A 16,430-nucleotide genomic window follows, 5' to 3' on the forward strand; every position below is an offset into this window, starting at 1 on the left:
CAGTGCCTGGCTTACTGGGGGCTGGTGGCAAGGGCTCTGGAGACCCAGCACAAGCCAAGGACAAAAAGGAGGCCTCGGCGCAGCCTGTGGGAAGCGGCAGGACGAAGGGGGCTGTGGACGGTGGGGGCTGAGCCAGAAGCGGCCATTTTGCTCGTTACCCCATCGCCTCGCCAACGCTCCAGCTAAAACACAAAACGGTTCAGGGCTATGAGATGCCCGACCATGCTGTGCTGGGTTAGCCAAGCACTCAGACCCGTGGCCACCTGGGAAGAAACACGCCTCGCCCTCGGCCCTGGTGGACGGGAGCCAGCAGGGAAGGCGCACAAGGGTCAAGGGCAAGTCCATGTAGGAGGGCCGACATTCCTTCCACAGCCACTCCAATTCCTTCTGGAGGAGGTTTCCATTTGGGAAACCAATGATCCCAAAAAACAGATCTTAAAGGAACTTGGGAAGAAAACATTATCGTACCAAAAATAGGCTCAGGGCATTAAAAAAGACTTGGAGTGTAAGCAGGGACTTACCTTCCTAATGGGGGAGAGTTACTAACTTTCTCGCTGGCAGATAACTTCTCTTTTGCTAATTTTTGGCGATTTCTAGAAGAAACTGTCTCTGGGCTGCCATGTTTGGATGCTGCAGGTGCCGATGGCTTGCTAGGATGCTTTCTGAAACAGATTACAGAAACACCGGGCAGTGGTACCCTCAGCATTCCAGTCCCGGGGCCTGTCCCGAAAGGACAAGGCTCCTCGTGGGTGAGTCAGAGAATGGGGACTAAAAGCAGAAAATGGTTGGTTTTCCGGACCGATGGTAAAAAGGGGACCTGATGTCGTCTACCACGAACTGCCCGCACGGCTCTGGATTTGCTTTGATTGTGTGGGAGGTTTTCCCATGATTTAGAGGAAGAGGAATCTGTGATAATAACAAATACACTGGCTGACAAGACAGCAATCCCCACAGTGCTCCCCGCGGGAGAGTAAGGGCCCAGAGTCACAGAAGTACAAGTCACAAGGCTAACGGATGAGGCCCTGGGACTGGGCCGAGTAACCGTCTGCACAGGTAACAGGGGACCGGAGAGCTGGCTCGCCAGGAAGCCCGGGAGAGAAAGCTCGTGTGAGCTGCTGTGCGGCTCCAGCGGAGAACGGAGAGCCGGGCGCACGGCTGGCTGCAGCGCGTCCCTACGAGATAAGGTGGGGCGATCCTCTCCCGGGTTCCTTAGCCCACACGTTGTGCAGGACACGTGTGCAGAGCAAGTGCTCCGGAGTGACACGGAAACTCTGGGGAACACATGGATGATGAGGGGGTTCAAAGTAAGAGGACACCTAGAAGTTGCCCACAAGCGCTTAGGGCAACACTGGAGAGACGCCCCCGGAGCAGATCCAGAACAAGGGCAGACGCCTCTGGGAGGCCAGCTCCTACTGCGCACAAGGGATAGAATGCCAAGCAGGGGTGGCTTCCCCGCCCCCGAGGACCCGCCGCGGGAAGGCCTTCCGAGAGGAGCCGTGGGCGCAACAGGTTAGCAGCACTAACCTTACGTGGAGACCCCGGCCAACCCCCAGCATCTGGCATTAACCAGAGCCAGGGCCCTGGAACCAATCGACGGATGCCAAGGAATCGAAACTAAGACAAGAGAATCCCTTTGTAAGTCAGGAGCCCTGAAGGCACGTTAAGGAGAGCGCTGACAACCTAGGCGATCATGGAATCCGAGTCAAGTCAGGTTTGTTTTCAAAGAATGAATTCGAAATGCCTGACCGCTACCTGCAGACGCTCACTCAGAGACCACAAGAAGGCCCACAGACTGGCCGTGAGGCGGGCCCGACTGTCCCCGCGGAGGCGGTGGCCCTGCAGCGGTTCTGAGCCCGATGCAGGGGACTGCGCTCCACTTCCCCGCCCTCTCCCACGCGCAGGGGACCGGACTCTGGCTCTTCTGCTTATCTGAGCCGCTGCAGCTAAAAACCAAGTACGAGGCCACCCGCCCCCTCTCTTCACCATGCGAGCTCCTGAAGTCTTGTGGCTCTGAAATCGGATTCTTGGAGAAACCAAACTGTGGCGCCAGTGGCTGCTGATGAGTTAAGTGCGGAGTGACCAGAAACGGTGATTTCGGAGCACCTGGCTGGTTCAGGCGGCGGAGTGTCCGACTCTTGATTTGGGCTCGGGTCACGATCTCACGGTTCGTGGGTTCCAGCCCTGTGCTGGGCTCTGCACTGATTCTCTCTCTCTCTCTCTCTCTCTCTCCCCCTCTGCCCCTTCCCTGCTTGCTCGCTCTCTACCTCAAAAATAAATAAGCATTAAAAAAAAAAAAGAAACCTAAAAGAAATAGGTTGATTTTAAGTCTTCACGCAAACACACGTCACTATTACTGCTATACGACGGTGACAGATATAATCAAGTGATACTCTTGAAATAAATGTTCCTGAACTTTTTGCTGAATCTTGGGTAATGAAAGGACAGAAGATGATACCACAATTAGCGGCTTGTGAATCACCTTAAACATGGAAAATACTCTCGCTTTAGGAGGTTAATAAACCATAAAGTGATGCGACAGGTCTCAAAATGTGCCCTGGGGAAAAGAACACTGACTGATACTAACAGGTGCGGGTGGGGGTATAACTGGCGAATAATGTCTGTTCAGACAAAGTTCAACAGTTTCTTTCCTCTAGGACCACGCCAAGCCCTTGATATTCTCATGTGCACGGGGACTCCTGAAGGACAAAGAATTCACTGGCACTCCCAAAACTCATTTGTCCACGGCACTCTGTCTTCCAGAGGCTTCTGGCTGACCCAGGGCCTGGGAGAATGAACTCAGGGAAACATGAAGTTAACTCATGTGAGGAAAAAGTGGTCACGTGCGGGCAATTTCCCACGGTCAACCGGGTCCGTGCCACCGGCTGCACGCGCCTCACCAGTGACGGGTGTGCCTGCCTCCTCTCTCGCTGGAGCTGAGCCGGCTGCAGGCGGGGCCTGTGTGCGCGCCTCCCTTCCCCCACGGGCCCAGCACGGAATCCGAGACACCGGGTGACGCTCAGTAAGGAGCTGTACCGGGACCGAACGGGTTCCACCGAACAGGCTTTGGGACCCTGGCAAAGACTCGAATGTGAGGGTGGAAGGCGGGTTTCTCCGAGAACTGCAGGGTGCGAGGGCTGAGAGCACGTGCTCTCTGCTCAAGATACAAGGAAAGGACACAGCTTACGCCGCGGCACGAGGGGGTCAATGAAAAAGAGAATCCCGTGAAACCCGAAGCTGCTTTCTGATGGGAGAAGCTGGTGAAGGCCTTTGGAAGCTCTCTGCCCCCGTTACCTCTGAGCCTCGGATCTGGTGGTGGACCTCGTGGTGGCTCCCGAGGGCTCATCCTCTTCCTCCTCTTCCTCGTCCTCCTCAGACTCCGGGTCTTTCTTGTCCTCGGTGGCTTCAGACACTGATTTCTGGCGTTTCCTTTCTGGCTCTGAAGATTCTGCTCAAACAGAAGGGTAACACCTGGATTCTACAATTCCCCGAGACACTTCCAGAGGAGAGTCATGGCGCTTAGAGCGTAGGATATGAGGGACTTGGAGGCAGAAGAAGCGGTTTTCCATTTCCTTTTGTTTCAGCACTTGCAACTCAGAACTGTTTAACTTAATCTCAAACACATTTGGGATAGTTTACTTAGGCAGTTCACAGCCAGCATTCACGAAAAATCCACATGTACTCAGAAAAGCATCTGGGATGTACCATTTCTGACATGGGATTAGAGCCATTTCACACATATTTATGTAATATTAATACTAGCTGTGCCCCACTGGATTTTCCCTCATCCAGAGAAAAACTCTTAAAAAGGTGATTTTGAAACGGTAAGACTCCGCAATTAAGAACGTGCCAGAAACATACCAGCGTCGTCTGACAGAGTGAGCGAGCGCTTGGGCTTTCTTCCTCTCCGACGCACGCTCGCTACTGCTTTTTCTTCACCATCATCCTAGAAGCAGTAACGATAAAGTGAAAAGGGTGGTTAACTGAACACTTACTGAGTTTATTCCTAAAGGATGTACCTCGATGAGAAAATTAACACTTACATTGCTTGTACTTCTTTCTTGTGGGGTAGTGGTTTCTTTACTGGACTCATCTTTAAGAAAAGGAAAATCTCTGCATTAATACTTGGTGTAAAATCAATTTTCAACAGTCTGGCTTGTTGTCTCCGAAAGTACCAGTGCTGATTAATGCCCTGTTACCCCAGCTGTCACCATCTTGTATCAGGCAAGCGGAGCTCGAGTCAGAATACCCAGCAGAAAGTACATCTGAATCCAAGTCGAGACCTCCAAATCTGTGCTTCAGACCCGTCAGAGGTCACCTGCGCCATCTGGGAAAATTATTTAAATTCCCCAAGCCTCAGTGTTTCACCTGTAAGCTGAGGACCTGGCTTAGCCCACCCTTTCAGCTCGAATGCTCTGAACCCAGAAAAGGAGGAGGAAAGGGACATCTGGGACACCTCGGGACACACCGGGAGCTGCACATCAGGACGAGAGACCTCACAGAGACCTCAGTGTAGCTCCCTCTCTGTTATAATCCCCATTTTACAGTTAGGAAAAATGAGGCCCAGGTAACTTGATGTGAGTAATTTGTTCGGAGGCACATCACAAGTGCATGCTAGCTGGAATGCTCTGACTGTAAACAGTTATATCGGAGCACTGAGAAAAGCACATATTAGAGGCCGATTTTAGGTTGTGTGTGCCTGCTCTTTACATACATGCTTCCTGTAGATGTTACAGCTTTCTGACGGTGTATCTGAAGTTTAGTTTAAGGCGCTGTCTGAAGTTACTAAAGTTATGGGGGAGCTCACTAGACACTTGGGTGAGGACCGTGTGGTCACCCTTCCCTGCATCGCTCACTGATGTAGAGGGAACAGTCACGTCAAGAAGGCTGGCAGTGGAGAAGCCTGCCTCAACTGGCCATCGTTACCCAGACTCAGAAAATCGCTGCCAAACCACTGATCACGCAGCTCAGGTTAGACTCTTTAGAGGGGATTCAAGTTATAACAAGTTTCTTGTTACATGGATTCAAAATATTATAAAGTTATGAATAAAAACTGGTTAAAAACCAGACATAAGAAGTCCCCTTTGTAAAAAAAAAAAATCAATAAAAATAATAATAATAATAATCAGCCAACCTTAATTTTCCAAGAGACAAGAAAAACTGGAATTTGATCACAAGATCAAATGTGATCAGTTAAATGTGGAGAAGTTTTTAAATCACGTATTTGCTTTACCTTTGCTTTACCTTTCCTGATCTAACCACCTATTTATTTGATCCCAAATCGTGGTCACATTCATCTTTTTGCCTGCGCCAATCCTTTAAAACCCACCGATGGGTCTTGTTGGTTTTAAGTACAAAGTTTTAAACCACGAAAGTAATATATACACATTGTACAAATTCTGGAAAATGCAGGTAACGAAAAGAACACGGAATGTTCCCATGATCCCACCACCCCGGGCCAATCATTGTCAACATTCTGGAGTATTTTTCTCCTTGGAACGAGGACCAAAATAACGGAAGCAATTTTATCTCTTGCACTCTGCCTCTAGAACTGCACAGGCTACTTTCAAAACTGTGTGAGAACAACAGGCTTTTGAATATCAATTCCTATCTTCCTGGTACGAGTGCCCAGTCCCCAGCCTGACCCGTCTCTCCCTTAAACATACCTAGTAAATTATGGTTTGGACACGGCAGTGTCGCCCCTATTTTACTTTTGGTTGCCTTCACCCTCCTCTCTGGAGGCTTCCTCAAGAAGCCTGAAGCCAAGAAGGGCTCCTGTCACAAGAAAGGCCAGTAGCAAGAGTCTCCCAGGGCTACGAGGGCAACTGTTGAAACCCACTTCACTGAGAAACAATGAAACTCTGAAACCTTCCCCCATAGGCTGCCGCCTCCGCTCTGTCCCTAGAGCCCGTGCAGAGCAACGCTCGAGGCATACCTGCTTGTGTTAATTTTGGTTTGCTGCCAGGTGGAGACTGTTCTACCTAAATTTAAACAAAGAAAAAACTGAAGTCAGCAGTTAGTTGTCACCACCAAGAAAGTCAGCAATTACGTAAGGAAGGTTCAAGATCGCTACGACGTAGGCAGAATCTGTGGAACCTGTCTCCTGCCATTGGCTAGGTCTACCAAGAGAACATGGATGCCGTGCTTGTGAACGCATGGTCTTTCCACAGGAGGACCGGGGCTGCCACGAGCCTCGTCCCCGGCTGCTCTGCTGCTATGCTGGGAGAGGAGCACTGGAGGGGACGTGGCATGGCCCACTGTTAATATTCCCCAACTCGGGCAAACCATCTTACACGTTGTAAAGTGCATTCACACGTGGCTCCTCGGTCCTGCTGTCTTCTAATAACTCTACTGAGAGAAGCACGAAAGGTACTGTTACGGTTCTTTACATCCAAAGACACAGGAGTCTCTAGAGGCTCACATCACTAGCCTAGTGCACAGCTCTGGCAGTAAGTGGCAGAGTGGAGACTCCAGTCCCATTTGGTTTTGTCAGAACACTGGACGTGTTTGTCCTTCTAATAATGCTGCCCTTGAAACTCATGCAGTGAAGTCTTGACGCAATAATTTTGTTGGACGGTACACGTCAGGGCCAAAGACAAAGAAAAGATAAAGTATCGCTGAGGATTTTCCTGCACTAATATCAGGGAGCATTTTATCACGAAGGGAACTCCATAGGGAGTAGTAACAGGTGAGACACAGGGAGGGTTTCCGTAAAGAAGCCATTATCTAAAAATCACATACAACAGCCATTTTCTACATCTTAATCAAGGATGACAAGAAGGTAAGTCCCTACGTAATTTCTATATAACCAAACTCTCACGTGAGGGTGGGATCGGACTGAAAAACAGTATGTTTACGTAAAGTTACTGGTAACTGAAATGTTATTTAAATGGTTATTCAGGATTCTATTTGAGGAACTCGTTCAATGCTTTCCAAATATTAAAAAAAAGTAAAGTGGTTCAGAACACGAATCCTGTAGTATATACTATCCAGGTCCAGAGCAAATGCTCCCAGATTTCTCACGCGCTACAATTACTCACAGTGACAACACCAGGATCTGTTTTGCAATCTTCTTCTAAAAAATACAAAAATAAAAATCTCACTTAGAAAATCAGTTTGAAATTTTTTTTTTTTTTTTTTTTTTTTTTTACATAAGCTCTATGCCCGATGTGGGCTTCAAACTCACAACCCTGAGATCAAGAATCTAATGACTGAGCCAACCACGCCCCCCTGGAAACGTCTTTCCTGTGAACCGAGAACACATGAAAATAAATACCTACTTGTTTTTAACGCTGTTTCCACGGGGTATTTACGGGGTCTTCCTCTTTTCCTTTTAATAATTACTGGCTGATCCTCCTAAAGGGGGAAGGAAACAGAGAGCAATAAAATTTTGTTGTTGCCTCCAAATGAGATTTAGAGTTCTCTCCTAAGACGTAGGTCTCAGATCCCAGCTCTGTCACTTAAAAAAAAATACCTGGCCCAGGGCTCCATTCCCAGTCGTGCATTCTGTCACCTTGTAAACACGGAGAGCTGTACTACTAATTCACAGAGTCCTGGGGATTAGGTGATGAGCTAACGGAAGTGAGTGCTTAGTGTCGGCTTTTACTTCTGCAGTCGACCTATGTGTGCACTTAAATATGGATTCAGTCCTAGTCACTTGTGACCAAATGTTATCCCTTATAAAAAAAATAAAGTAGGCCACTGATCTTCTCATACACAAGTGTGAGAAAACGAAGAGAACTATTCAGAAGTTGTATCAAGTCAGGCAAACTTGGTCACAGTCATCTGGATGTGGCTGGTGTACAGGTTGTTTCCCTTGATTTATGGGCCTGTCTCAGGCCAGCGGGATTCTGCCTCCACCGCGTCCCCCCCCCCCCACCCCCCCAAGGCTCTGCACATTCCCCAGAGTAGAGGGGGATGTGGCTGCAGGTCGGCCTACCCTCCTAAAAGTGGGTCCCATTCAGCACTCGCTGTGGGCCTTCTGTGCACCCGGCTGTGCTGTCCCCGTTTCGTCCTGTCTAGACTCCAGGGCTCAGCAGTCCTGCTCTCTGACCTAAACACTGAGGTACAGCTCTGGGCTGATCCTACATGGTCGTGACAGAAATAGGTCTCTTAAAATGTTCCGATGAAATGAAGTGAAAATGAAGAGAACAAGATTAACCACAACGACACCGATTATACGACGCGCGGCGTGAAACGGTGGCCCAGCGCGCTGAAAACACGAGCGACCTCAAAGGCACCTGGCAAAAACTTTCGGTAATCGCCTTCAATGCACTCCGTTTCTCGTTAGCACTCGCGTACCTGAACAAGAAGACAGGAAGGATACTGCTTGACTGCTTACCTCCTGAGATTTCACCGTGTCGTCGTCATTCTGCTCCGTCTTTTCGCCAGCAGCTTCCCCGCCGCTGTATTCGTCTGCAGAAAGAGCACAGCTCAGACCACTGCCGGGGACCCCGGGCAGCCGCGTCGCCACCACACCCGTCCGAGTGGCCTACGCGGTCCCAGTCACCGAGGCGCACACACGCCATCCCCAGGCCTATGCCGCCCAAGTTAAGGCACTGGAGTCTGGCTAACCGATAAGCACACTTTGGGTAGAGTTAAGATCCAAATTCAAAACGATTCCCAAGCCCTGGGGCTATGAAGTGTGAGCCACTGGTTTCTCCGGGAAGGACAGCTGAGTCCTGCGCAGCTTTGGCCAGCGAAGCCTGGGGACAGAGACGCTGGCACTCGGAAGGATTAGTCTCTCCCAACAACGTATCTAAGTCTGTGTAACACTCACCTTTTTCGTCCGTGGCCCGTGAGGCAGTGCTGTTCGTCTTAGAGCTCATTTTAGATAATTCTTCCAGATCTCCTGCGTTCTCCTCCTATGGAGAGGTTGAACAAGACCAGAAGCTTCCTCACCCTGCCTCCTTTTGTCCTTCCCAAAGTTTTCCTTTCTGTTTCAAAGCGTATTTCCTAGGAGTTTTTGTAGAAGTTTGTTGCACAATTTTTAAAAAGTAACTGTTTTTGCTGCTAGTGAGGCTATACCAAAAGATAGAAATTCCCAAGGTAGACCCACAGGAGACAAGGCTAGACTCTACAGCAACAAGGCCATTCTTTTTTCCCCTGCAAAACAGAAACCACTCCTCCTCCCTCAGGCTGGATTTTGTCTTTTTGAGAGAAACTCCAGAGAAGAACTGATAGGAGTTTGCAACAGATTTCTTTTGTTCGTTGGGAGGTGGAGGAGGGGGTGGGGGGTGGGGTGGGGAGGGATAAAGGGGAAAGTGCCTGCTAGAGAGAGGGGGGGGGGGATCCAGCCGGGCTGATTGAGAGCAATGGTCTCGCAACACATGAAGTCATCCCTTAGGGGCAAAAAAGTTTTGAGCAAGAAACACTGAAATGCTATACTGTAATACTAACATAGTACGTAAACAAAACCACATCAATTAAAATATAAAATGAGAATTCTGTCTTACGACATTGAAAATATTATCGGTATGTGATTTTTTTAGTGAAAATGGTTGGTATCTTTGACCTAAATTTAACATGAAAAAACTTACGTGAAATTGAAGGGAAAATATAAAGGTACCCCTTCGACCTGGTCTCTCCAAATCTAGGTGTACTGTCTCAGGATTCTTGTTCAGCACAGGGCAGGGGGAGGGATGCGGTTAAAATCCTCTTTCTTTCCTTCACCAGGACCAATTGGAATTCATGACGTTACATGGCTCCCTCTCTGGTTGTTAAAATTCTGCCACTACTTTTTATTTAGTTCATCGGTCACTGGGAGAAAAGAGAGACTCTGAACTGGTTTTACTAAGCTAGAATTCAACCGCATGTATGGATATAAGCTGACTTCAATACTTCGGGAACAAAGTGGAAAAAATAAATTAGGGAAAGAGAGAACAGGGAGACGGAACTAGTTTGGGAGAGACAATAAGCAGTACTGAGTCTCAGAAATGGAAGCGTGCCCAAGAAGAGGTGTCGCCAGGAAATGCAGAAACGGGGGCCTGGAGAGCAAGGGCAGAAATACAAATTTGTGAGCCGCCTCCCCGAGTCCTCAGGGGAGAATAAGACCATGTGAACGAGAGGCAGTGGGTGAGGCCAAGCCTTGGACTACTTCTATTTTAAGTCCAGGAAGTAAAGTAGAAGGCAGAATATCGAATTTTTAAAATAACATGATGCGTCACTGTATTTCAATGTTTTGGTGCGAGCACATGGGTAGCCTATGACACTTTGGAAGAAAACACCTAGAAACCTGAAGTCAGTGAATATGACTGAACAGAAACCTAAGCAATGGTTACATATAAACTGTGATGTTACTGCCCTTACAGCTTCAAATGATAAAGTGCAGTATTTGTTGTTTTGCAGGATCCTAAAAAATATACCTTTTATGATAAAGCGACTATTAGAGATACATGAAGTAAAAAGGACACGAGAATGAGAAAGAATATCATAATAAGTATTCACGGTGATGTAATTAGGTTGCCCCCAAACCTAACATTAATATGTGGAAAAAATACCTTTGTATCTTGCGGCTCAGTTTCAGAACACTGTGCTGTTTCTATTCTGGAATCTAGGACGTCTGGATTTTCATCTGTAAATCAGTTTGGACAGAATCACAAAGGGATAAAAGCTAAATGAAAAATGAAATGCATAGTTCTATTTTAAGACACTTTAAGGCTTCTTTTTTAGTCTTGTGATATAGTGAAGCCAAAAGTTACTCTAAATGTATTTATGTCACGTGACTTGAGCACTGAACACTGACGGTGGCCCTGGCAAAACCAAGAAAGTAAAATATAAAAAATAAAACAAGAAATCCACAAGTGCTCAGATGACACCAAAAAAGCAGCAGGTTCTATGGAAAGGGCTTAGGGCACACGGAGTTCCTGGAGATACGTTAGCACCCTCAATGAGTTACCACCTAGAAGGTGTAGCTTAGGGATTAAGACCACGGGCTTGGGAATCAGATTTACTTGGTGGGAATGAAGTCATCGTCTCGCCAAACCTTCATTTACAAATTCATTTACAAAATGGTGATGATGCCTAACTCACACAGTTATTATGAACGTGTATAAAATAACATGAATGGTGCCTAAAATATGAACTCGAGAATTAAAAAATAATTACATGCTCCTAACCAAAAAAGGAAATTCTTTTTCACATATTCTTTCTCACATATTATTTAATAAGCATTTATTGCATTTCTATTTTGTGTCAGGTATCAGTCTCTGTACCATCCAATACGGTAGCCATTAGCGACATGTGGCTGTTGAAATTTAGATTAAAATTGAATGAAATTATAAATCCAGCCTTCCGTTCACACTGACGGCATTTTACTGCTCAACAGCAAGCCACACGTGGCTCTGGCTACTGTACTAGACAAAACAAATGCAGAATATTTCCACGCCTGCAACAAGTTCTATTGGATGGCACTGTTACAGACCATGGGAAAGTCAACAATATGAAACACAGAAGGGCTACTGCATTTATGCTTCACTAACACACTTCACGAGCTCTGTGGGGCATCTGTTTATGATAGAAAATAAGGAAACTGGTGGCCCCTGGCAGGGTCCAGGCACAGGTTACAGAGGGACCCATAAAACCCAGGGTTTATGTCGGTCCCAGTGATTGGGTCTTCTGCATGTAGTTTCTAGATCAAGTCCAGAAAAATCCTTGAGGTGCCAAGCCAGTCTGGACGCAAACTGGACTCAAGAGTTGTGAAGTAAGTAATTATCACTCTCAAAAATTTTCTAGGATGTTTGCCCAGTATTTTGGATGTAAAAATAATATGATCTTCAAAGATGTCTAAAAGAGGAACATATATATGCTACATACCCAGTTCATCTTCTGAAGAGGGGTAATGCTTCTTTCTTTTTCTTTTAGGCATCTGCCTTTCTTCCTCTTCAACCTGGGATGAAGAATGACTATATTAAAGGCAATACAATCTGGGACCACATCCATTGAAATGACAGCACATTATATTAGCTTCTAGCCTTTGAAATAAATTTTCATGCAATTTTTTTTTTTTTTTTTTTTTTTTAAATCTAGGATAGCATTTTTGGCATCTAGATTTGGATGAGACTTATTTTGTGAGCCTGAGTCTTTTTCTTTTTTGGATCTGAATGTAAATCCATACGAAACATCTAAATCTGTTTCTGGTTAGATACTGTAATCCAACAACTCTAAAATATGTTCCTAAAGAAGTATTTCTCCTTTTTACCATCCCTGAAGTCCAGCTATGTCTTACAATCAATGGCATGTCATAAATGAATCGGTAGGGCTCTTCTCCTCCTCAGTGGCCCAGCAAAGAGCCAAGGAAAGGCAGGGTATGAAGTAACACTTAACCTTCCTGACTGTACAACGTGGACACATCCCAATAACTACTTACACAAGAGCATAAACAGATAAAAGGGATACGGAGATTCATTTAATTTTTAATACATACAAAAAAGGGAAGCCTTTCTCCGTGCACCGGTGAAAACACTAGGTACAAACCGTGAAATACTTGAGTTTCTTATGAAAACTCACCTCTTTAGGATTTGCTTCAACACTGTGATCTCTTAAGGCTTCTGTGTTGTCTTTTCTGCCATTGGACATCTCTGATTAATAAACAACAAAAAAGAAAAAAAAGGTTAAATTATTCATTCCGGTACTTATTTGAGGGGCGTGCGTGGCAGGGGGAAGGACGCTTCATAAATCTTTGTGACGGGGTCCTCACGGCAACTACGTCAGGTAAGCTCCGCGATTTCCATTTGTAAAATGTGAGTAAATGGGTTTGTGGAAGGATGGTCACTGGACTCTACACAGAGTAGCGCCATTTTCCTCCAGCTCATGTAGCAACATCTTGTGAAGACGTATCCAAGGAAAACAAGTCCTTGTTTCACAGTCCTCCGATTAGCGAACATTCCTGAGTCTGATAATACTAAATATAGGAGACGATGTGGAGCTGTAATTGGTACACCACCTGGGGACAGCTGGGCACAGTCTGTGAAGCAGAGGAGGCGCCCAGCCGCTCAGCAACCGCACACCCAAGTCACAGCCACACGACTACGCGTTGGGAAACAGGTACAATATCACGCACGGCAGCACTCTTCGTCATTGGGAAAAGTTGCTAGAACCCAAACGTCCACCAACCAAAGCAAAACAGGATGAAGGTGGTCTAGTCCCACGGTGGAATACTAAACAGCACCCGAAACCAAGTAACTGGAGTTACACACGTCAACACGACAGAACTTCAGGACGTGATGCCGAATGAATGGCCTCCAAATAAGGCGGGGGAGTGGGGGGTCAGCTTCTCCGTGTATGCAACATCAGGCTACAATTTTCTGGGGAAATACATACAGCGATTGTAGAAGAGTGGTTCCCTTTGGAGTGGGTTGACAGAGAGGGATTGGGATCAGGGAGGCATACAATGTGGTTTCAATTCTATCTGTAACATTTTTTGTCCAAAATGCCGATAGAGCAGATATACCAAATTTTAAGATATGACAAAACTAGGTGCTGAGTATTTGAGTGTGTAGAATTATGGCTGCTTTACTTGATTTTGAAACACAGTACATAACATGTTACAAAAATACCTCTTTCCCCATTCTTGGAGTAAGGTGCCCACAGCAGGAATCGACTAAAGTCTATGTTCTGCTTGAGAGGAGAACTATCCCTCTGCAATTGGCAGCCTCCATAGGTTTCGTGGAGGCCTGACTCCCGGGGAAGAGCCACATAACCATGACAACCCTGATCTACCAAACTGGGACTGTCTGTCTGAAGGCAACACAGGTACTTAGCACAAGTACTGAGCACAAGTACTTAGAACTGGTCTTACAGTACAGACCACGGGGAACTATGCGTTTTGTGTTCCCGCCGGATTTAAGTCCACTGTGAAGTTACCGGCAAAGTTCTAGTAGCTATTTACGGCAAGCCACCACTCACTTATCGGCTAGAGGGCCTTGAACAAACACTGGACTTCTCCAAGCCTCAGTTTCCTCAGCTACAGAAGTGATGCTGCTAACACCTACCAAATGATATGACTTGAGTAAGAGCGACTTTGTGAAGTAATCAGCATAGGGCCTGACAGACAGAAGGCCCTCGACAAATGGTAACTACAATTAATACTAACGTCAATAGTACGAAATTCATTAACTTACCTTCTTGGTTATGAGATTTGCCATGAATTTCTTCATTTGTTCTGGAGCCTGAATTTTTGACCTAAACATACCATAGGAAAGGTTATTTATGGATTGTGTCACCAAAGTCTTAAAGGCAGAGAAAACAAATAAGGAAGATAGTGGGCACAATCTGGTAGTCTGTGGGAATGCTGAAATGGACTAGAACACATGCTCAAATTTCACCCAGAAAAAAAAAAAAAAAAAAGTTCAAAAACTAAATTTCACCCAGAAAAAAAAAAAAGTTTAAAAAATAAATTTCACCCCGAGGCAGAAGAGCAGAGTGCTTTTGAAGAAGTTTTGGTTTAACAAATTATCATCCCACTGTGTTTACTCTCCTTGTCTTTAAAATGGTTATGGTAAAAGTGTAAGAGGTAAGAAGAATTTTCTGATTTCTATGAATTCTCTTCCCATCCAATGATCCCTCATGACCTTTTTCCCCCTCTTTATTTAAAAATGCTGAAGGATTCTGTCATTCTGTCATCATCTCTCTCTGGCAAATCTTGTCAATTGTGCTTTTATTTTTTTAGCTGAGGGAAGTCTTAGAATACCCTACAACACTCGAAATCTTAGCTACAGAACTTTATGAATACTTGGAAAGGACAGTGATGCCCTGACTGGGGAAAGGCAGCTGCCGGGGGGGGGCCTCAGGGAAATGAGGCGGGGTAGAGGCCTCCACATTTGGAATCCTTTTGGAGGATAAAGCTCAACCAAACCCAGTGGGCTTTTTTCTCTTCCTTCTCACTCAGCTGACTGTGGAGGAGTTTCCAGCTACCATACAGGATGTTTCAAAGGGGTGAAGTTAGCCCTCTGATATCTGCTGGTGCAGAGCTCCCCCAGTTCTCTGGGGCACCGGAAAGAACGTGTCTCTTTGCAACTTGCAAGCATTTTACAAAATGTTCTCTCCTGGTAAGATATCAGGTCCCTTGTGCGTTAAGAGAGATATAAAATTTCTTCCCAGCACAAAAGGGATTATGACAGCCACCGCTGGGAAAGAATATGTATGCATGACAATCACAGTTGAGTATCTTCAGAAAAGCTTTCCCCAAACATAAAACGCCCTGTAGTTTTCAAACGGTTTTGTCCACAGCACCAGGATAATTTCAGACGCCGCAATCCAATGATCAAACTTGCTACCATTCATAAAAAATAGAAAGTTCATAGTTCTTTGAAGGATTGCATTAGTAATCACCAGGTGAGTTTCCTAGTCTGAGGTACGCAGGCCTTCTTCTGTTTCCTTAAATGCTTCAAGACACTGGTCTAAGGAGTCACTAGCACGCGGTACTGCTGAATTCAGGGAGACCCTTTCCTTCTGAGGAAAACAACTAAATTTCACGACTTCAGGGGACACAGTTGAACGCTGGCTGGCAGTCAGCGCAGCGAGAGCAGTCAGTGTGCTGCTCTCGAGTGGAGAGCACATTACAAGCAGCCTCCCGTCTCCTGAAGAATGCACAAGACTGCCCTTCTGCGAGACGCCCCTATACATTTGCTCTCAGGACACCGGACCCCGCGACAAAACCCAAACCGTGACGGTGACTTACGTTAAGTGATTCATTCACTGAGAAAGGCTCCCCCTGTGGTCCAGCTGTTCAAAAACAAAAATGAGAAATAAGGAAACCGAATACGGTTTCTGAACCACAGAGAAACAAATTGAGAACTTTCTAAGGTAAGGTAGGGGCTATGCCGCTAAGTGGCCTAGCTGCCTTGTGAACTATGAGATTCTGACCAATTGTTTTCTACAATTCGTGTCTGCCATTATGCCAGAAAAACAGGAATTATTGTTGTCTGCATTTTTATAATAATGGCAGTGGTCCATCAAATCGCTGCAGCTATTTCACTATGTTGGTGATCTGAAGCTTAGAAGAAAGGGAGACCTTTGCAAAGTGACACGGGTTTAGGTGCAAAGTGACACGGGTTCATTTAAAAATAATGTCATCGAGCAAAAAGTCAGATTCTATCCCTTCAAAAGCAACGGTCTATTTATATTCTCTGGAAACTTGAAGTACAAGGTCTACTGTTTCTACTCAACAATGACAGAACACACATTTTTCTTTTAAACAACTTCCTTTTACGTAAGTAGATCTCTTATTGAATCGTACCTAAACACAGTGAAGTCATCTGGATTATACTGTGGGAAAAAAGACTTCAGAATCCAAAAACGTCACCTTGACAATTAACAAGGGGATGTTAATTATTTGTACTCTAACACATACAGACCAATTTTAACTAACGCATCTAGGTTTTGGATAGTCACTGTTTTTTTTTTTTTTTTTTTTTTTTTTTTTTTTTTTTTTT

At 45.8% G+C, this 16,430-nt stretch overlaps 1 protein-coding gene across 1 annotated transcript in view; it reads right to left on the minus strand.

Annotated features, from left to right (window-relative positions):
• The window catches only part of BOD1L1 (biorientation of chromosomes in cell division 1 like 1), a 53,752-nt gene that overhangs the window by 3,643 nt on the left and 33,679 nt on the right, over positions 1-16,430 (minus strand). Inside the window, exons 14-26 of the mRNA XM_049632632.1 lie at positions 15,677-15,720; positions 14,118-14,178; positions 12,505-12,575; positions 11,812-11,884; positions 10,497-10,570; positions 8,777-8,861; positions 8,339-8,412; positions 7,278-7,353; positions 7,038-7,072; positions 5,933-5,978; positions 4,041-4,090; positions 3,859-3,943; positions 3,292-3,445 (exon numbers count right to left, since the gene is read on the minus strand). Coding sequence (XP_049488589.1) covers positions 3,292-3,445; positions 3,859-3,943; positions 4,041-4,090; positions 5,933-5,978; positions 7,038-7,072; positions 7,278-7,353; positions 8,339-8,412; positions 8,777-8,861; positions 10,497-10,570; positions 11,812-11,884; positions 12,505-12,575; positions 14,118-14,178; positions 15,677-15,720 — 928 coding nt within the window. The remainder of the gene's footprint in view (positions 1-3,291; positions 3,446-3,858; positions 3,944-4,040; positions 4,091-5,932; positions 5,979-7,037; positions 7,073-7,277; positions 7,354-8,338; positions 8,413-8,776; positions 8,862-10,496; positions 10,571-11,811; positions 11,885-12,504; positions 12,576-14,117; positions 14,179-15,676; positions 15,721-16,430) is intronic.

This window comes from Panthera uncia, chromosome B1, assembly GCF_023721935.1.
Source record: "Panthera uncia isolate 11264 chromosome B1, Puncia_PCG_1.0, whole genome shotgun sequence".
NCBI classification, from domain to species: domain Eukaryota; kingdom Metazoa; phylum Chordata; class Mammalia; order Carnivora; family Felidae; genus Panthera; species Panthera uncia.